The following is a 23355-nucleotide window of genomic DNA, read 5'->3' as shown; positions in this document are numbered from 1 at the left end:
TAACACCACAGAGATAAGGCTCCCCTGTTCTTTTAGGAGACTGCAATAGTTTTCTGGCCGTTTCAGAACATTACCTTTCATTGTTTCCAAACATTCCTTTTAGGCTACATGCACACGACCGTATGTGTTTTGCAGATCCATTGTAACAATGCCTAGAACGGACAAGAATAGAAAATGTTCTATTTTTTTTGCGAGGCTACGGAACGGACATACTGATGCAGACAGCACGCGGTGTGCTGTCCGCATTTTTTGCTGACCCACTGAAATGAATGGGTCCGCTCCTATCCGCAAAAAAAAATGGAACGGACACGGAAGCAAACAACGTTCGGGTGCATGTAGCCTTAATAAGATGTATTGCATCATGAAGTCACCTTACTGGTTGTCACACAGTATCGAGGTGGAGTCGATGGAAAGGAAAACATTCTACATATGTAAAAAAAAAAAAAAGGAAAAATCTAGGAACTTGAACTTTGTATTCCAGGAGCGAAGCTGCTTTCTTTCACTTTCACTTTCCCGACCGTCGTGGCCTAAATCTGCAGAGAACAAGATGATTTCCCTTGAACAGAGATGGAGGAGAATAAATGAAGGCGCTGCCATGGGGCGAGCGAGAGCCCTGCTGCTTCTCTTCCTCTGTCACACATGTGAGTGTTACTGTCACTTGTCTCATATACGCCATATAGCAGCTCCAACACCGCGGCAGCCACCGCCCCTCCTCTCTCCATTGTATGTGTTGTTTGCCTAAAGCTTCTCGCTACATTATAGCTTGTGTCTGCTACAATGTAGATAGATGTAGCAGAGCCGGTGGGAGCAGAACACGTTGTAGGATCAGGGCTTACTTTGTGCATTATTTCCAGAGCTGCACTCCCGTCTCTGTCTGACCGATTGTCTGTGAATCATAGTGTAATTACGTGGTCGGTAATCCTGTGGTTAGTTGCTCTTCCAAGACAGGCTATATTGGGGGTCATTTACAAAGACCAGATTATTACACCGGTCTGTGTTTCCCCTATGCGCTGGCGGAGGATGTGCTTAATTTATGACGAGTTATGCGCCCCTGCCAGTGTGTGGGTGAGGCAAAAACAGAGGTGTAACTAGGCTTTCCTGCACCCATTCAGATTTGCGGTCGTTAAGCGGCGTGCACAGAGCGCCATGGCAATTTTTTTTACACTAAGCCACTCCCCTAACTCCGCCCAATGCATAACTGTCCCACCTAATAAAATCTATTATAGGGTACATGGCGGTACCAATACTCCTTGCAATAAATGAAAGACCCAACTGGTCCTACCTCAGGGTGACGCTGGCATCGGCATGATGTCCTCTGGATCAGGAACCTTTGTGCCTATCACACTAGTTATGCCCACCTTTGTGCCCCCTCACAGTATTTATGTCCTGATATGTGCCCCCTCACTGTAGTTATGCCCAGATATGTGCCCCCTCACTGTTGTCATGGCCAGATATGTGCCCCCTCACTGTTGTTATGGCCAGATATGTGCCCCCTCACTGTAGTTTTGCCTAGATATGTGCCCCCTCACTGTTGTTATGGCCAGATATGTGCCCCCTCAGTGTAGTTATGCCCAGATATGTGCCCCCTCACTGTAGTTATGGCCAGATATGTGCCCCCTCAGTGTAGTTATGCCCAGATATGTGCCCCCTCACTGTTGTTATGGCCAGATATGTGCCCCCTCAGTGTAGTTATGCCCAGATATGTGCCCCCTCACTGTTGTTATGGCCAGATATGTGCCCCCTCACTGTAGTTTTGCCTAGATATGTGCCCCCTCAGTGTAGTTTTGCCTAGATATGTGCCCCCTCACTGTAGTTATGCCCAGATATGTGCCCCCTCACTGTTGTTATGGCCAGATATGTGCCCCCTCACTGTAGTTTTGCCTAGATATGTGCCCCCTCAGTGTAGTTTTGCCTAGATATGTGCCCCCTCACTGTAGTTATGCCCAGATATGTGCCCCCTCACTGTTGTTATGGCCAGATATGTGCCCCCTCACTGTTGTTATGGCCAGATATGTGCCCCCTCAGTGTAGTTATGGACAGATATGTGCCCCCTCACTGTAATTATGGCCAGATATGTGCCCCCTCATTGTAGTTATGGTCAGATATGTGCCCCCTCACTGTTGTTATGGCCAGATATGTGCCCCCTCAGTGTAGTTATGGACAGATATGTGCCCCCTCAGTGTAGTTATGGACAGATATGTGCCCCCTCAGTGTAGTTATGGACAGATATGTGCCCCCTCACTGTAGTTATGGTCAGATATGTGCCCCCTCACTGTTGTTATGGCCAGATATGTGCCCCCTCACTGTTGTTATGGCCAGATATGTGCCCCCTCAGTGTAGTTATGGACAGATATGTGCCCCCTCACTGTACTTATGGTCAGATATGTGCCCCATCACTGTAGTTTTGCCTAGATATGTGCCCCCTCAGTGTAGTTATGGTCAGATATGTGCCACCTCACTGTAGTTATGGTCAGATATGTGCCCCATCACTGTAGTTTTGCCTAGATATGTGCCCCATCACTGTAGTTTTGCCTAGATATGTGCCCCCTCAGTGTAGTTATGGTCAGATATGTGCCACCTCACTGTAGTTATGGTCAGATATGTGCCCCATCACTGTAGTTTTGCCTAGATATGTGCCCCATCACTGTAGTTTTGCCTAGATATGTGCCCCCTCAGTGTAGTTATGGTCAGATATGTGCCACCTCACTGTAGTTATGCCTAATTTTGTGCCCCCTCACAGAGTTATGTCCTCCTTGTGGCCCCCTTTGGCCCTCCAGCTACATGAAAAAAAAAAAATACTTCCCTGAGGACACGCTCCCACACACACATGGCGCTGCTGGCTGTGCAGGAGGATGATTCCCGAGCTTTCAGAGCTCCTCTGGCCTGGAGTTGTTTTTTGCCTGTTTTCTGGTGGAAATTTTGGTAAATTCTTTGGGGCCAATATTGGCCCTCGTCACTCCCAAGGGAAGAGCGCTGCACAAAAACAACTGCGCAACAAAATATTGTTGCTTGAGCATTTAAAAAGTCACAAAAAGGCATAGCACCGTTCATAAATGACCCCCATTGCGTTAATCTTGTAAACAGATGTGTGTTTTTAACGGCCATCACATGTCCATTTTAAGAACAATGGCAGTCTATGGGGGTATTCACACTGCAGTTTTTTTGATGCCCAGTGAACAATGGAGGTCAGAAAATAGAACATGTTTTGACGGACGGACAGCCCCCATACGACTGAAGGGGACCGTTTTTTAACATCCGTTTTTCAGAAAGGCAACAGAGGAAAAAAACGTCCATTAAAAACTGACAGTTTCTCCGTGTCTAACGGACGGTTTTTCACTCTTGTGTGAATGTAGACTTACGTTTCCTAGTTAATTGGATGGAGCTGCGATGTTACATTATTGCTACAAAGTATCAGGTACTAGGTATTATTTCATGATAATTTATTAGCTAACAGATTTTTCTAAATTCTTTCTGTATCAATTATTCCCAATATTAGAGGGGTTTCCTTAGTGTTTAATACTGATGGACTGTCCTCAGGATAGATCATCAGTTTCTGATCGGTGGGGGTCCGACACCCTCACCCCCACCCATCAGCTTTTTGAAGAGGCTGTGGTGCTCCGGTGAGTTTTGCAGCCTCCCTTACAGCTTACCAAGTGCAGCGCCATCCATTGGAAAGTGGCTGTGCTTGGTATTGCAGCTCAGCCCCATTCATTTAAATGTGACTGACCTACACATAGGCCATGGGACCGATGAACGTGACATCAGTGGCCTAGGAAGAGGCTGCAGGACTCGCCAGAGCGCCACGGCCTCTTCATACAGCTGATCGGCGTGGTTACTGATGAGATACTGATAACCTATCCCATGGAATGGTCATCGATATTAAACATTCATAAAACCCATTTGAAGACCTCTGCTGATTAATCTGGCCTGTGTGTACGATGAACATACGCGTGCATGACTGTACAGCCGTGTGTTCATCCCATGACCGGGTAGATGTTATAATAAAATAAGGATTCACATTCAATGACTGCAAGCAGAGATCTTAAAACCCTGAAATGATTGATATAAAACGTATACTGAAAACTTTCATTATTCAGAAAAAACATGCAATATCTCTTTAAGGCCTCATGCACAGGGCCGTTGCCATTTTTGAAGTCTGCAAATTGCAGATCCACAAAACACGGATAACTGGGCGTGTGCGTTTCGCATTTTGCGGAACGGAACGTCCTGCCCTCTGTAGATCTGTCCTCTCCTTGTCTGTAAAATGGACAAGAATAGAACATACGGACATACGGTTCCAGAAAGCACATGGTGTGCTGTCCGCATCTTTTGCAGCCCCTTTGAAGTGAATGGGTCCTCATCCGATCAGCATCCATGCCATGTACATGAGCCCTAAGGCTGAGTTCAGACTTCAGTTGTTGGTCAGTTATTTTGTCCAGTTATTGTGAGCCAAAACCAGGTGCGGGTCATAAGCGCAGAACAGGCGCTGATCTTTGCCTTCTGCCTGATCTCTCAGGCGCTCCACTATTGGCTTTGGCTCACAATCACTGATCGAAATACCCGACCAAATAACTGAAGTGTGAACTCAACCTAAGGGCTCATTCAGACGACTGTATTTATGTGTCCGCAACCGTTCTGCAATATTGCGGGAACAGATGCAAACCCATTCGTTTCAATATTCGTTTCAATGGGACCGCAAAAGATGCGCCATGTGCTGTCTACATCCGTACTTCCATTCTGCTGCCCCGCAAAAAGATAGAGCATGTCCTATTCTTATTTCTATCATAGGGCTGGCGGTGTGCGTTCCGCAAAACACATACTGTCGTTTGAATAGTTTAATACAATATGGAAGTGAAGGAAGGGAGGAGGAATGTATGTGAATGTGAACTACTGAGGGAAAAGCTAAAAAGTTCCAGACTGAGAAGAAGCTGCAGAGTATAGAGTGCACGCAGTATGTGTATATACTGTATATAAAAATGAGTTTCTGTCTGTCTAGACGTCTGTCTGTCTGGACGTTCTTTATGTGCGACCAAACGACTGGACCGATCTTCACTAGATTTGCCACACAGGTACATCAGGTGTCTGGGAAGGTTTTAGACCAGGTCTCAGCTCTCTAGGACGTACCGTTCCTGTGATTTTCCCCAAAAAATTACCTGCATTAGCCAATAGAAGCCAGCAAACCCTTCACTTAAATCTGAACGGCCATTTACACGGTCACATGTCCCTTATTAGCCAATAGAAGCTCGCAGGTCCTACTCTAGGTTGCCATAACAACTGATAACAGGTTTTAGCAGTTCGTAGATCCTTAATTATTCAGTCATATGACGTATGACGGCACAACTACACTGCTACCTGCATGGGGCGAAGGGGCCACTATTAAACGGAGGTCACTGTTAAAGGGGCGGCCACTATGAAGGTCACTATTAAAGGGGCGGGCACTGTGAAGGTCACTGTTAAAGGGGCAGGCACTGTAAAAGTCACTCTTAAAGGGACGGGCACTGTGAAGGTCACTGTTAAAGGGGCGGGCACTGTGAAGGTCACTGTTAAAGGGACAGGCGGCACTGTGAAAGTCACTGTTAAAGGCACAGCCACTATGAAGATCACTGTTAAAGGGGTAGTCCATGTTAAAGGGGCAGGCACTGTTAAAGGGACGGGCACTGTGGAGGTCACTGTTAAAGAGGCAGGCACTGTGCAGGTCACTGTTAAAAATGCGGTCACTGTTAAAGGGGTGGGCCTTGTGGAGATCACTGTTAAAGGGGCGGCACTGTGGAGGTTAATGTAAAAGGGGCGGCCACTGTGGAGGTTAATGTTGAAGGGGTGGCCACAGTGAAGGTCACTGTTAAAGGGGCGGGCACTGTGGAGGTCATTGTTAAAGGGACGGGTAGTATAGAGGTCACTGTTATGGGGGAGTATTGATATCTTTTTACGACACACGGAAAATATAATAGATGAAATATAGCCGTGCGAAGCCGGATCCTTCTGCTAGTCTCTTATATATATATAAAAATGAGTTTCTGTCTGTCCCGACATCTGTCTGTTCTTTATGCGCGACAAAACGGCTGGACCGATCTTCAACACATTTGGCACACGGGTACATCAGGGGTGCGGGAAGGTTTTAGACTCTCTTGGACAGTGATGGCGAACTTTTTAGAGACCGACTGCCCAAACTGCAACCCAAAACCCACTTATTTATCGCAAAGTGTAAACACCGCAATTTAGTAAATCTTCCATGTACTTTATCATTTAGCTATAATATCCTGCCTACATTCAGTGCGCTGCCTGTGCTGTTCATAGTGCGCCCTGCGCTGATGAATGGCAGGGAAAGTCTAAGGCATATTAATACACCATAGACTTTTTCCAGGGTGCAGGTGCCCACAGAGAGGGCTCTGAGTGCCGCCTCTGGCACCCATGCCATAGGTTCGCCACCACTGCTCTAGGACGTACCTTTCCTGAGATATTCCCCAAAAATTACCTGATTTAGCCAATACAAGCCAGCAAGTCTTTCTCTTCAAATCCCAACTGCCATACACATGGTCACATGTCCCTTATCAGCCAATTGAAGCTCACAAGCCCTTAGTCTCCACATACACACAGTTTTACTCCAGGTTTCCATAACAACTCAGCCATTTTTCTTCACTGCTGTAGGTCAGCTTTAGGCTAGGGCTACACAACGACAATAAGTCGCACAACACATAGGGCACAACTACACTGCGACATTGATGTCACACGACATGCTACGACTGTGATGCGACATTCACAGAAAAATCCATCTTGGATGAACTTTTTGCTAGTGTCGTGTCGCAGTTGCAGCATGTCGCATGTCGCAGTGCGACACCATAGCTTATCAATATAAAAATTGCTGTGCGAGATTGGTGCGAAAAAATGTCACGCGTCACATGTCGTGTAGCCCTAGCCTTAAAGGGGCAGGGCGCTGTGGAGGTCACTATTAACCCCTTAAGGACATAGGACGTACCGGTACGCCCTATTTCCCGAGTCCTTAAGGACCAAGGACGTACCGGTACGTCCTGACTTTAAAATCGGCATTTTGGCGCCGCAGGGGTTAATTTGAACAGGATGCCGGCTGAAATCATTCAGCCGGCATCCTGTTAAAACGCCAGGGCGGGTCATGTGACCCCCCCGTGTCGGCGATCGCAGCAAACCGCAGGTCAATTCAGACCTGCGGTTTGCTGCGCTTTTTGCAGTTTCTGATCCCCGCGGTCCCTGACCGCGGGGATCAGAAACTTTAGAGTGCCTAAAATCAATATAGTACACCCCCCCCCCTGCACCCCTGCATGATTTGATGGCGGCGGGTGGTGCAGGGGGGGTGTCGCAGGCGGTGGGGGGCGTTGCGGGAGGCGGGCGGTGCGGCAGGCGGGATCGCGATCCCCCGCCCGCCTCCTATTGCGTAATCGTTGGTGTACAGTGGGTATACCAGGGTGCCAGCACATTGCTGGCCCCCTGGTATAAACGGCTGACATCGTTGATGCGATGTCAGCCGTTTAACCCTTTCCATACAGCGGTCCGTACGGACCGCTGTATGGAAAAGGTTAACAGTAAGAGGGAGCTCCCTCCCTCTCCGATCGGGGGGCTGCTGTGAGAGCCCCCCGAAGCCCCGTCCTCACCCTTCCCCGTCTGCGAAGTTCTGACCATAACTGAGCAGACGGGGAAGGTTCCCATGGCAACAGGACGCCTGCTCAGGCGTCCTGCTGTCCATGGTGCTGAACAGATCTGTGCTGAAAGCATAGATCTGTTCAGTGTAAGTAAAATACAGTGCAGAACCCTATATAGGTTCTGTACTGTATTATACAGACATCAGACCCACTGGATCTTCAAGAACCAAGTGGGTCTGGGTCAAAAAATAAAAAGAATAAGTGAAAAAAGTTAAGAGAAAAAAAAAAAACATTTATCACTGAATAAAAATTAAAAAAATAAAATAAACTACACATATTAGGTATCGCCGCGTCCGTAACGACCTGATCTATAAAACGGCCATGTTACTTTCCCCGCACAGTGAACGCCATAAAAATAAAAAAATAAAAACTATGAGAAAATTGAAATTTTGCCCACCTTACTTCCCAAAAAAGGTAATAAAAGTGATCAAAAAAGTCGCATGTACGCCAAAATAGTACCAATCAAACCGTCATCTCATCCCGCAAAAAATGAGACCCTACTCAAGATAATCGCCCAAAAACTGAAAAAACTATGGCTCTTAGACTATGGAAACACTAAAACATCATTTTTTTTGTTTCAAAAATAAAATCATTGTGTAAAACCTACATAAATAAAAATAAAGTATACATATTAGGTATTGCCGCGTCCGTATCGACCGGCTCTATATAAATATCACATGACCTAACCCCTCAGGTGACCACCGTAAAAAAAAAAAAAAAAAAACGGTGTAAAAAAAGCTATTTTTTGCCATCTTACGTCACAAAAAGTGTAATAGCAAGCGATCAAAAAGTCATATGCACCCCAAAATAGTGCCAATCAAACTGTCATCTCATCCCGCAAAAAAATTAGACCCTACTCAAGATAATCGCCCAAAAACTGAAAAAACTATGGCTCTCAGACTATGGAGACACTAAACAATTTTTTGGTTTTAAAAATGAAGTTATTGTATAAAACTTACATAAATAAAAAAAAATTGTATACATATTAGGTATCGCCGCGTCCGTGACAACCTGCTCTATAAAATTACCACGTGATCTAACCTGTCAGATGAATGTTGTAAATAACAAAAAAAAAACGTGCCAAAAAAGCTATTTCTTGTTACCTTGCCGCACAAAAAGTGTAATATAGAGCAACCAAAAATCATATCTACCCTGAACTAGTACCAACAATACTGCCACCCTATCCCGTAGTTTCTAAAATGGGGTCACTTTTTTGGAGTTTCTACTCTAGGGGTGCATCAGGGGGGCTTCAAATGGGACATGGTGTCAAAAAACCAGTCCAGCAAAATCTGCCTTCCAAAAACCATGTGGCATTCCTTTCCTTCTGCGCCCTGCCGTGTGCCCGTACAGCGGTCTACAACCACATATGAGGTGTTTCTGTAAACTACAGAATCAGGGCCATAAATAATGAGTTTTGTTTGGCTGTTAACCCTTGCTTTGTAACTGGAAAAAAAATATTAAAATGGAAAATCTGCCAAAAAAGTGAAATTTTGAAATTGTATCTCTATTTTCCATTAAATCTTGTGCAACACCTAAAGGGTTAACAAAGTTTGTAAAATCAGTTTTGAATACCTTGAGGGGTGTAGTTTCTTAGATGGGGTCACTTTTATGGAGTTTCTACTCTAGGGGTGCATCAGGGGGGCTTCAAATGGGACATGGTGTCAAAAAACCAGTCCAGCAAAATCTGGCTTCCAAAAACCGTATGGCATTCCTTTCCTTCTGCACCCTGCCGTTTGCCCGTACAGCGGTCTACAACCACATATGAGGTGTTTCTGTAAACTACAGAATCGGGGCTATAAATAATGAGTTTTGTTTGGCTGTTAACCCTTGCTTTGTAACTGGAAAAAAAATATTAAAATGGAAAATCTGCCAAAAAAGTGAAATTTTGAAATTGTATCTCTATTTTCCATTAAATCTTGTGCAACACCTAAAGGGTTAACAAAGTTTGTAAAATCAGTTTTGAATACCTTGAGGGGTGTAGTTTCTTAGATGGGGTCACTTTTATGGAGTTTCTACTCTAGGGGTGCATCAGGGGGCTTCAAATGGGACATGGTGTCAAAAAAACAGTCCAGCAAAATCTGGCTTCCAAAAACCATATGGCGCACCTTTCACTCTACGCCCCGCTGTGTGGCCGTACAGTAGTTTACGGCCACATATGGGGTGTTTCTGTAAACGGCAGAGTCAGGGCAATAAAGATACAGTCTTGTTTGGCTGTTAACCCTTGCTTTGTTAGTGGAAAAAATGGGTTAAAATGGAAAATTAGGCAAAAAAATGAAATTCTCAAATTTCATCCCCATTTGCCAATAACTCTTGTGCAACACCTAAAGGGTTAACGGAGTTTGTAAAATCAGTTTTGAATACCTTGAGGGGTGTAGTTTATAGAATGGGGTCATTTTTGGGCGGTTTCTATTATGTAAGCCTCGCAAAGTGACTTCAGAGCTGTAGTGGTCCCTAAAAATTGGGTTTTTGTAAATTTCTGAAAAATTTCAAGATTTGCTTCTAAACTTCTAAGCCTTGTAACATCCCCAAAAAATAAAATATCATTCCCAAAATAATTCAAACATGAAGTAGACATATGGGGAATGTTAAGTCATCACAATTTTTGGGGGTATTACTATGTATTACAGAAGTAGAGAAACTGAAACTTTGAAATTTGCAAATTTTTCCAAATTTTTGGTAAATTAGGTATTTTATTATGCAAAAAAATTATTTTTTTTGACTTTATTTTACCAGTGTCATGAAGTACAATATGTGACGAAAAAACAATCTCAGAATGGCCTGTATAAGTAAAAGCGTTTTAAAGTTATCAGCACTTAAAGTGACACTGGTCAGATTTGCAAAAAATGGCCTGGTCCTTAAGGTGAAAATGAGCCTGGTCCTTAAGGGGTTAAGGGGGCAGGGGCCACTATTAAAGGGGCAGCTGCTGTGGAGGTCACTGTTAAAGGGGCGTTCACTGTGGATGTTATTGTTAAGGGGTCAGGCCACTGTGGAGGTCACTGTTAAAGGGGTGGGCACTGTGGAGGTCACTGTTAAGGGGGCAGGGGCCACTAATAAAGGGGCAGCTGCTGTGGAGGTCACTGTTAAGTCAGCAGGGTACTGTGGAGGTCACTGTTAAAGGGACCGGTGCTGTGGAAGTCTCTGTTAAGGGGGCAGAGAACAGTGCAGGACACAGATAAGGGGACGGTCCCCTATGGAGGTCAGTGTTAAGGGGTGGGGTGCTGTATAGGTCACTGTTAAGGGGGGGGTGGGCCCCTGAGGAGGTTACTGTCAGGGGAGTGGGGTGCTGTGAAACTCACTGTTAAAGGGGCGGGCTGCTGTGAAGGTCAAAGTTAAGGGGATGGGCTAATGTGGAGGTCCCATTTTAAGGAGGCGGGGCACTGTGGGGGGGGGGGGGTCAGTGTTAAGGGGTGAGGGGCTGTGGATTTCACTGTTAAGGGGGCGAGTGCTGTAGCTGTCACCGTTATGGGGGATACTGTCAATATCTTTTAACGACACACACAAACATTAAATGAAATAGATGAAATATACCCGTGCGAAGCCGGGTCCTTCTGCCAGAGGTGTTGCGAGGGGGGTGCGGCGTGTGCGGGTGACACCAGTGAATCTGATGGCGGCGGCGGCAGGGCACAGGGAGATGAGCGCTTCCATTGTGCTCATCTCCATAGTCATCTGTATCGCCGTCCTCAGGACAGTGATACAGACGACTGAGCTGCGGCAGGGGAGGCGTGTCCCTTCACTGTTCCTCTGATAGGCTGCAGGCACTAGGCCGTCATTGCGCCGCCTGAGCCGTACAGCGCGGGACACAGGCCGGAAGAGGCTGCATCCCTGACATGGAGGTAAGTATAATAGTTTTTTTTTAAAATATATATATATATGTACAATACTTTAAAGTTTTACTGGCACATGATGGGGGGGCTCTTATTACTGGCACATGATGGGGGGGCTCTTATTACTGGCACATGATTGGGGTCATCTATGGGGGCACTTATTACTGGCACATTATTGGTGGGCACTATAGGGGCATCTACTGAGGCCACAAAGAAGGGGTATTTTATATAGGGGGCTCTGTACAGTAGAATTTTATACTGGGACACATTATGGTGGGTACTATGGGGAAGGGGGGAGAGGAGTACTATGGGGTCATCTACGGGGGGCACTAAGAAGGGGTATTTTATACTTGCAAATTATGGTGCACACTGAGGACAACTACTGGGGGACTATATATGGGGCATTTTATACTGGTACATTATGGGGGCACTAGGAGGAAGGGGGGAGAGGAGCAATATGGGGGCATTTACTGGGGGCACTATATAGGGGTATTTCATACTGGCACATTATGGGGGCACTATGGGGACATTAGCTCAACTGGGGGCATAAGGGGGTATTTTTTGCATTGTCACATTAGAAGGAGAATTATTACTACTGGGGGGGGGGGCATTATGGTGGGTTTTATTACTCCCCCATGGTATGACTCCCTAGTAGCAGCACCAGCCTCTCCCTGCTCTGCTATCCCTCTGCCCCTTCTCCAAATCCTTATTATGAAATATTTCTCATTAGGATAAAACACATCAGCTCCGCCGAGCCCCCGGCCAAAGTGTGGAAGTGGCGTCCGAGACCCCAAGGGCCAAGTCAAGTAATTGTAAGTTTTCATGTGAAATATGTTTGTTATACACATATAGCATCCACTGTGCCCCACAATATACAGTATACCTCTACACTGTGCCCCACAATATACAGTATACCTCTACACTGTGCCACACAATATACAGTATACCTCTACACTGTGCCACACAATATACAGTATACCTCTACACCGTGCCCCACAATATACAGTATACCTCTACACTGTGCCCCACAATATACAGTATACCTCTACACTGTGCCACACAATATACAGTATACCGCTACACTGTGCCACACAATATACAGTATACCTCTACACTGTGCCCCACAATATACAGTATACCTCTACACTGTGCCACACAATATACAGTATACCCCTACACTGTGCCACACAATATACAGTATACCGCTACACTGTGCCACACAATATACAGTATACCTCTACACTGTGCCACACAATATACAGTATACCTCTACACTGTGCCCCACAATATACAGTATACCGCTACACTGTGCCACACAATATACAGTATACCGCTACACTGTGCCACACAATATACAGTATACCGCTACACTGTGCCACACAATATACAGTATACCTCTACACTGTGCCCCACAATATACAGTATACCGCTACACTGTGCCCCACAATATACAGTATACCGCTACACTGTGCCACACAATATACAGTATACCGCTACACTGTGCCACACAATATACAGTATACCTCTACACTGTGCCCCACAATATACAGTATACCGCTACACTGTGCCACACAATATACAGTATACCGCTACACTGTGCCACACAATATACAGTATACCGCTACACTGTGCCACACAATATACAGTATACCGCTACACTGTGCCACACAATATACAGGGGGTCGTAATGAAACATCTCCTGCGCCCTGTCATGTCGTCAGCCGTGAAAGTGCAGGGAGTAGTCCCACAGCTGATGCTGCCCATTACACAAGTTCTGCCGCAGCGCGCCATGGAGCTGTTCAGAGCACGCTACCTCCTTAACCCCCATGTACAGCGAGTATTTCCCTGCATTACATACATGTACAATAAGAAGATCATGCACTGTTCACACCACCCCGGGTTCCCCGGCTTACGTTACAAAGTGAGACTTGGAGAAGTCATTATTTACAGATGAAATAAGCAAAGGTGACTGGAGGGTAGGAGATCATTGCCGAGACACAGAGAATTATAGATATTATTATAACCTGTGGAGGATTATAAATGCAGGTCCCAGTCCCGATGTCTTGAACATTTACAATATAAGACTACATTATAATGGACATCTCAGCTGCTGAACAGGAGAGGGGGAGCTTTAGGTCAGTCACTGAGTAACAAAGCAAGAGAATTTACACTGACACATCCATAAAGCTAACGTGCAGACAGCAAACTATGGCAGCAAACCGTTATACATGCAAACAATAGAAATAGGGATTAGAGATTATTCTGGATTACAATGTTACTGTACCTACTGTACGTGATAAATGCAAGCTCTTTGCGCATATTTTTGATCAAACATGTGTCGGGCCCATCTACCAACGTTATGGTGGCTTCTGCAGATGAGTACCTAACACCAACAGGGCTGCCCCTCCTGAGCCTGACTTAAGCCTACAATGTTTAGGACGGTGTAGGAACCAGCTATATTTATACTCTGATTAGTTACGCCCATGATCTTTATAGACATAGTTGATCCCTATAGATGTGGCTGCATGATCTCTTATCTCTATGAACGTGGCTGGATGATCTGTTTAGACGTGGCTGGATGATGTCTATAGACGTGGCTGGATGATCTCTTTGGATATGGCTGGATGATCTCTATAGACGTGGCTGGGTGATCCCTATAAACATGGCTGGGCGATCTCTTTAGATGTGGCTGGGTGATCTCTGATCTCTATATACATGGCTGAATGATCTCTATAGATGTGGCTGAATGATCTCTATAGACGTGGCTGAATGATCCCTATAAACGTGGCTGGATGATCTCTGATCTCTATAGATGTGGCTGAATGATCTCTATAGACGTGGCTGAATGATCCCTATAAACGTGGCTGGATGATCTCTGATCTCTATAGACGTGGCTGGGTGATCCCTATAGACGTGGCTGGGTGATCCCTATAGACATGGCTGGATGATCTCTTTGGATATGGCTGGATGATCTCTATAGACGTGGCTGGGTGATCCCTATAAACATGGCTGGGCGATCTCTTTAGATGTGGCTGGGTGATCTCTGATCTCTATATACATGGCTGAATGATCTCTATAGACATGGCTGAATGATCCCTATAGACATGGCTGGGTAATCCCTATAAACATGGCTGGGTGATCTCTTTAGACGTGGCTCGATGATCTCTGATATCTGTAGACATGGCTGAATGATCTCTATAGACATGGCTGAATGATCTCTATAGACGTGGCTGAATCATCTCTATAGACATGGCTGGGTGATCCCTATAGACGTGGCTGAATCATCTCTATAGACATGGCTGGGTGATCTCTTTAGACGTGGCTGGATGATCTCTGATATCTATAGACATGGTATCACAATGCAGCCAGGGACTCTGTCCAGATGCCAGCAGCGCCGGACCGGTCAATGCAGAACAGAAGAGAATAGATATAATAATATTTATTTTTCACACAGTATACAAAAAAACATATACGTTAAACGGATGCCTCAAACTGATGCCATACAGTGGCATCCGTTCACCAAAAAGTAAACGTATACTTTTTTTTACCATTGAAAAAAAAAGTATATGTTTTTTTTACCGGACTGTGCAGGATACAAGAATGCAGTGTGCTGCGTTTTTGTGACCTTTTTCTTTTTTGTAACGTATACGTCAAATGGAGGCATAAAATGTGATGTCAACCCAACCTTAAAGCCACACACTTTTGGGCCGTACTTGCCCCTTTTTCAGATGGTTATATGTTGTAACAGTCTTTCTTTTACATCTTATACGTCTTTCTCGAAAAGCTAACATTATGGGCACTAGACAGTGGTAGCCACAGGAGAAACATTACAATGTTCTAGAGTTCAACTGGCAACTCGGGAGCATCATGTAACCTGCATGTGGTGTACCATATGTGCGACCCCCAAGGGTACACGAATCCACATGGTGCAGCTTCCTGCCAGAGTATGGATCAGACATCAGCTCCTGTACACTCTGCCCAAACCTAAAGATCAGAAGAGCTCCTCTGTTTTCTTCTCAGTCCACTGTAGAAGCCTTCCCACGTCCAGTTGTGTTATAACTCAATTTATGCATATCTGTGTATGGGTGTTTTTATACAATATGGCTGTGGTGACTGTTTATCACATATATACAGTGTTTAGCCAGAAGTAGTGGTGCATCACCAATGAGGCCAGGTGAGGCGATTGCCTCAGGCAGCATCAGGTAGGGGCAAGAGGGGGGCAGCTAAATGGTTATGGCAATGAGTGCTTTCATTGTGGCAAAGGGGTTAGGTTAAGAAATTGGCATTGGGGAATGGAGGGGGGGGGGGCACAGTTTCCGTTTTTGCCTCCTAGGTGCACCCCTGGCCAGAAGTAGGAACAGATCTCAGAAGATCACCATGGTTCTGGAAGGTTTTGACACCACCATTCAGAAAAAAAGCCCTTTAACACTCTCTTCACTCCTACAGGTTCTGGACTTGAGATCGCTGTTCCTCCTTCAAAAGTTGGGATAGTTCACACTGATGTTCTTCTGCCCTGCACTTTCAAAGTAGAAAAATACCCAATAAACCCACAGTTCTTGGCCGTCTTCTGGCACTTTGGAGAAAAGGAGATTGCAAGATACGACAGTAAGACAAAGGAGTCTACTTCAAGATTCACCATAGATGGGCAAAGCGTCAAGCAGGGCAATGCCTCTCTGACCATCCACAATGTGGCAGTCTCTGATAAGGGCACATACAAGTGCACAGTGATTTACACCCCGAGCAATCAAGAAAAGAACATTGAGTTAAATATTCTTGGTGAGTACATTATACGATGGGTCCATAATGAGGGCGGTTTCTCAGTAGACGTTATGTGGGGAATTTATCAGGAGGAGACTATTTAAAGTCGGTTTTGCTTGAGTCTGCGTTGTCGTACTTTATGCCACATTTATCAACTGTCACATATTTTTTTACAAATTTGTCTTATCTTTTAACTTAACACGTTTGTCTAGAACAGATACTCCGCCCTCCTATTGCAGTGAGATTGTGACTTTTTCAAAAAATCTCACTGATAAATCTGGAGTGAAACTCATTAACATGTTAACCAATTCCACTTTCCCACCCATATTTCAAAACTGGAGTGGTGTAAAAATGCAAAAAGTAGCAACATTTTTGGGCAAGTGAGCCCAAAAAGTTGCAAAAGCGCCAGAATTCTAGAGTGAGGGCGTAATAAATCAGGGACTAAGGGGGTATTGATTAAGACTGGCGTTTTAGATGCGGGTCTTAATAACCTCTTTAGCTAACGTTGGATGCTCCGAATTTTTGTAGAGACATCAGCCTTCACAGAACTTTGGCGTATCCACCGCCTGTCTAAACGTACACCAGCTCCCTTGCTGGCATAGGTTTAAACCATTTTCTACGCCTAAAATAGGGGTAAAAAATGATAAATGAGACATGTTTACTGGCCCGTCCCCTTCCCTACCACATCCCCTTTTTTAGACCGGCCATGAACGGGAAAAAGTCACATTGTGCCACAATCTGCCAAAGATATATGCCAGAAAATGGGGTATATCTGTTTGTAAATGACCCCCAGGAATCCTTAGCCTAGCAGACAGATTAAAAACTACTGTGAATAACGCTTTGTACACACAGAATTTTTATTGTTCATAGAAAAGGTATGAATTATGGGCATGTACACCCTCTGTGTACTACTGTATGGTGCTACCCAGGCTTGGACTGGCCCACCAGAGTACCAGAGGATATGCTCTGATACTATAGTGGGCCCCAAAGATCCGGAAAAGAAATACATTTAGCTGCCTTTAGAGCCCATCACTTTCCTCTAGGGTCTATTTCTTTGATATTAAACTTATTAAACTTTATTGATGCTATAACGGTCGGGCCTCAATAATAATTTTTTCTGCTAGGCCAAGTAATCCCAGTCTGACTCTGGTGCTACCATCAAGGACAGTATTCTACGTCTATAATACACGATAGAGAACAGTACAATCTTCTTGCAAATGCTATTCTCAGCAAGCAGAGAGGCAGAAGGCCTGAGCATTTAGAGGAAGGCTAACCAATCAAAATCTCTCCCCCGAATGAACCAGACAAAGAAAGACCCAGATTCAGGTGTAAGGCGGACAATGCTAGTACACAGGAGAAGAAGGGGCAGCAAGGAGATCCCTGTTGCTCATAAAAAGCAACAAGTCAGTTAATAATTTTCCTTTAGATTGTTTCTGACACATTCTAGAATAAATCAAATATTTAATTGAAAATATGAAAATTTCTAAAGAGTAAACCTCTAGACGGTTATGTAATTATTATATGGGAGAAATAATACATTTTTCTGTATACATTCTAATTCTGTATAGTTTTTTATATCAGCTATACCAGTGGTCAAGATACATAAAAAGGCCATTCTGAGAGGTGGGATAAGTCTTCTGCAATGTTCTATCACAAACCTCTTCCCAAAAGATATGAAGGTGATTTGGCTCAAAAATGGTCAAACCATAAGTGAATTGGTGACACAGGATGATGAGACAAATCCGGATGAGACCTTAACAAGGAACAGCTCAGTAAATGTCACATTTCTTGAGGAGCAAGGTAATCCAAAAATCACGTGTCAGGTGGAACATGAGTATCTTCAAGATCCCATCAAGGATTTCTACATTGTACAATATGGAGGTGAGTTCACACAGACAGAACAATTTACATATTTTACACCATAAGGAAAACAGCGGCTCACCCTCTTGTTACTCGGGATATGGCGCTCTTGTCATTGTGTTATAATAAATGTCTATATAAAGAGCCCTCATTCATCTGTTTCAAATGCCCCAGCTATATATAGCCAATTGCCATATTGAAAGTGGTGAGTCGACTTGACAGAGCACCATTGTCAAACTGACAAGAGGGTGAAATGTTGTTATATTTATTCAAGCATCTTATGTGTCCTTTAACCATTGATGTTTTAATAGTGTTTATGAACTGGTTTTATTTATTATGAATGTAGTTGGGAAATATTATTCATTCAGGACATATTCCCTCTGAATGGTTTCAGATATAGAGCGCCTATTCCAAATTTTGTCTTAAATTTTCACACAAATGTCTAAAGTCTTTAAATCATAGGATATGTTTACAGGATATAGGATACAGTATTTGTTATCTTGCCTTAAAGCATAGGATATGTTTACAGGATATAGGATATTTGTTATCTTCCTTTAAAGCATAAGATATGAAACACGATAACAAATTCTGGAAGACTGATGGCGGGAGATGAGGTTATTTCCTCACTAAAACTGTCCGTACACATGAGACAGAAGTTGGTTGTTGGTTTAAACATCAGTTGAACGTTCATTTGGTAGACACGGCCATACACATTTTACTCCATATTGGTTGTTACAGGTTTTCAAAGTGCCCATACCAGATCAATGGAACTGGAAGATGGACGAAAGATCTTTCTGGGAACATTCTTCCAGCACACGCCCTCGGACCAGGCGGGACCGCAATTTGATATCCGTCTTTAATACAAGTTAGCATGCCTGTCCAAAAAGTCCTAAGCACTGTACACTTCCAGAACATGTGTATCAGGGATGCAGGACTCTCCCCACATCTAGGGAAGGAGGCATCGTTCCTAACCCCAATCTTGAACAGAAAGGATGGAGTCCGATATACCCGGTGAACGAGAAATACCGTATTTCTCACTTTATAAGATGCACTTTTTTTTTATCCCAAAAGGTGGAAAATGGCCCTGCATCTTATAAAGCGAATACTAATGAGTACTTCCATTATGGAAGCGCTCATTAGTACCGGAGGGCCTGGAAGCGGTGAAGGCTCTGTACTCACCGCTTCCTGGTCCTCGGCTGTCGGCTGTGCTGTGGCTCCGCACAGCGTGAGGGCACTCTGTGACCTCATGCTGTGAGCGTTGGGTCACAGCACAGCCGCAGCAGAAAGAAGACAGAGCGCGCTATAGGGGAGGAGCGGCATCCAGGAGCAGAAGTTTATATTTTATTTTATTTGATCTGTGGCATGGGGGCTCATAAATGACAAGGGGGCTAATACTTTGCACTGGGGGCTCATAATAAGGGCTAATAAATGGCACTGCTGCTGATAAATGGCATGGGGGCTCATAATGGAGGCTCATAAATGGCACTGGGGCTCATAGATGGCATGAGGGCTCATAATGGAGGCTCATAAATGGCACTGGGGCTCATAGATGGCATGGGGGCTCATAATGGGGGCTCATAAATGGAATGGGGGCTCATAATTGAGGCTCATAAATGGCACTGGGGCTCATAGATGGCATGGCGGCTGATAAATAACATGGGGGGCTTATAAATGGCATGGGGCTAATAAATGGCATGGGGTGGCTGATCTGAGACATGGGGGCTGATCTGAGGTCTTACTGGGGTCTTATTGACATTGGGGGTCTGATTGGGGCTGTCAGATGAGGTCTGATTAACATTGGGTGTCTGATTGCTGGCCTGATCTGAGGTCTAATGAAAAATATTTTTTTCTTACTGTCCTCCTATGAAACCTAGGTGCGTCTTATCATCCGGTGCGTCTTATAAAGCGAAAAATACAGTAATTGTGAGATACGCTGGCCCTCGCACAGTGATAACTGAGGTGTCAGTGCCAATGCTGCTTTCCATTGTTCCTCTGAGATAGAACCAACCTCCCGCTCCCATTTTTGTTTGACCACTAAGGAATCATGTTTCACAGATTTTACAAACAAGTTCCTATATATGGATGATATTAATCCACTCGAGGAGTCACTAGTGAGAATCTGTTGTAACAATGGGACTGTTGAGCATGTAAGCGACACAGACTTTACCTGACCCTGGAATACGTGAATAACTGCAAAAGTTGATAAAAGGCCGTATGGGGAGGGCAAACTCATTCCTGAATTGCTCAAATGATTTAAACCCACCATCTCTTTGCAGCTGACACAAAAACTTCACACCCTTCCGTTCCCAAGGGGAGAACCCTTCCAGGCGAAATATTTCAGATAGCTGAGGATTTCTCCACAGAGGAGTGACCTAAGTGAAGCCCCGTCTGGACAGCAAGTCACGACACTTATGCCAAACCTTATGTATCATATTAAGTGTAGGATGTCCCACCAACTTGTCAGCGAGACCACCATGTTCCAATAGGGCTACAGGAGATTCATTTTCTATAATGTGTGCTATCAGCTATCAGATGCGTTATCCCCAGGAGTCCTCCCCTAACACCTCAGCTACTGAAATAAAATATAGCCATGGATTAGGAATAGAGAGACCCCCTGCATCTTTCCCTCTCTGTAAAGTATCCAACCGAATCCTAGCCTGTTTTTCGCGCCTTTGTATTCTAAAAAAAGATTCGTTGTGGAATCCACACAGGGGAGTTATGTAGGACATTAATAAGTTTCAGCATAAGAACCATTTTAAGGAGATTACTCCGACCTATTTCAGACATTGGTAGTTTACACCATGCTTTGATTTTTTCGGACATTTTGTTCAGGAGTGGATCTATATTATTTTTCACATAATGCCCAATGTTTGATGAAACCACGAATCCCAAATATTTGAAGTCATGGGCAACCTGCAGCTGGGTGGACGAGAGGGAGAGGCCAGCAGGGACCGGGTCTAGCGGAAACAGAACGGACTTGTCCCAATCTATACGAAGACCAGACCGGTCTCCAAAGTCCTATATAAGAGACAATATGGGGCCCATCGACATTTCCCACATAGATGAGCATGTCGTCTGCATACAGGGACACGCGTTCCTCTCTAGCACCCATGGGGAATCCCACAATTCTATCTGAAGATCGGAGTAAGCATGCAAGTGGCTTAATTGCAATTGCGAATAGAAGAGGGGACAGCTGCATCGCTGACGTGTACCTCTTCCCAACTCAAAGACTTCTGATGTACCACCATTAGCTCTGATCCTAGCTTTGGGGCCGCAGTCTAATAGTTGGACCCATGATATAAAGGTGTTCCCAAATCCCATGACTCGCAGCACCTCCCATAGATATTGCCATTCGACACTATCAAAAGCTTTGGCAGCATCCAGGGATAGTATGGCCCGACCTCCTGCCGATTCCTCCTCTAAATATTAAGAAATAGCCGTCTAAGGTTAATCGAGGTAGATTTATCAGGCATAAAACCAGCTTGATCACTATGTATAATGGTGGGGATAAGGTAACTGCTTGTAACCTATTCACTAGGACCTTCGCCAGTATCTTAACATCAGAAGTTAGTAAGGAGATCGGTCTATACGACTCGGGGAGAATCAGGTCTTTCCCAGGCTTTGGCAATACAACTATTATTGCCTCTTTCATAGATGCAGGTAGTTCTCCTTTTTGAAGGGAGTCATCAAATACAGATAGCAACTGTGGTAATAATAGAGTGCTATATTTTTTAAAGAACTCCGCCGGTAAACCATCCATCCCGGGGGCTTTTTCATTTGGGAATAATTTAATCGCCACCTCTAGCTCTTTCAATGAGATAGGTTGATCTAAATAGAGCGCAAGTTCCACTGAAAGGCGCGGGGTATGGATCCCAGTAAGGTAGTCTGCAATATTTTGGGAGCCTGCTCCTGACTGGATTGATATAACTTTTTGTAGTACTTTTGGAATACCGTCAAAATATCCGTATCTGTTGTAACCAAAGATCCATCAGGACCTTGGATGGACAAGATTTTTGATGGTCCATCCTGTGCCCGAACGACCCTGGTCAGTAGTCTGCCAGAACTCTCTCCAGCCTCAAAGTATTTTTGCTTAAGGAAAAAACGTTTTTATCGGTGGTAAGAAGTAGATGTTCCTTTAAGTCTGTCTGCGCCGTCACCAACGTGAGGGGTGTTCAACAGATCTGTTTTCTGTTTCCATGACTAGGTCCTGGAGCTGTTTTTATGTTTCCCTGGACCTTGTTTTATGACAACTAATCCAATGGATATATAATCCACGGATAAATGCCTTGCATGCATCCCACACTACTCACATAGGGGCCGACCCTGTATTGTTACCAAAGAATTCCCGGATCTCCTCCGTAATACCCTCCCCCCCATCCACCAGCTGCAGCCAGAAAGAGTTAAGCCTCTACGTACCCACCCCAAAAGGTCTCTTTACTCCCAACTGGAGGACTACTTGTATAGAGGAATGTTCAGATAGACCTCTTGGCAGGTAGGCCGCATCCACCACCAAAGACAGCATATCTGGGGATCCTATAGCCTAGAGAGTGAATGGTGAGAACTAGAAAAACAGGAGAACCGGCGTATATTCGTATTCCTCACTCGCCAGATATCATGTAGACCTAACTCCCGTAGTACATTGGCAAAATTAGTGTCTCTATCCACACCCAACCCTCCCATTCTGTTCAACTTTGCAGATGGACAAGTATTAAAGTCACCTACTATTAAAATGGGACATGGAGTGAGCTCCTCAACATAGGCCATTATCTCCTTCAACACTTCGCCAGTATAGGGGGGAGGGATATATACAGCAACTAGGACAAAGGAAGAGTAGTAACAGGTACAATGCAGGCACACATACCTACCCATAGGATATATACGAGACGAGTGACCTATAAATGGTAGAGATGTGTGCACAAGAACACTCACCCCCCCTGGAATGCGTGGAGAGTGTGGAGTGATAAGAGTAGCCCACCCATGTTTTGTGCAACAAGTGAGTAGAGGTGGGAATCAGGTGTGTCTCCGACAGACAGATCACAGCAGGCTGATGTCACGGCCTATGGTATGTTGTGTGACACTTTCCTTCACTTGGTTGCCCGTGGCAACGTGTGGTGTTGTATTGCGTGTGGTGGCAGTGTCCGAGCCCTATGGCTGATCCCCAGGACATGATTGTCACACATGCCGTTGCCCGCGGCAACAGGTGAAGTGTGTGGTTTATGTGTGTATTTCCCTTTAAGTGTCCG

General features: G+C 44.8%; 1 protein-coding gene across 1 annotated transcript in view; it reads left to right on the top strand.

Moving 5' to 3' along the window:
• Positions 1-498: 498 nt before the first annotated feature.
• LOC122945781 overlaps positions 499-23355 on the top strand; it is an 82386-nt gene continuing 59529 nt past the window's right edge. Inside the window, exons 1-3 of the mRNA XM_044304971.1 lie at positions 499-641; positions 15941-16270; positions 17834-18133. Of these exons, the coding sequence (XP_044160906.1) occupies positions 548-641; positions 15941-16270; positions 17834-18133 (724 nt within the window). The 5' untranslated portion in view covers positions 499-547. The remainder of the gene's footprint in view (positions 642-15940; positions 16271-17833; positions 18134-23355) is intronic.

Source organism: Bufo gargarizans, chromosome 8, assembly GCF_014858855.1.
Source record: "Bufo gargarizans isolate SCDJY-AF-19 chromosome 8, ASM1485885v1, whole genome shotgun sequence".
Taxonomy (NCBI): Eukaryota; Metazoa; Chordata; class Amphibia; order Anura; family Bufonidae; genus Bufo; species Bufo gargarizans.
Note: the sequence above shows the minus strand (reverse complement) of the source record. Positions and strands in the feature narration are given on the sequence as shown.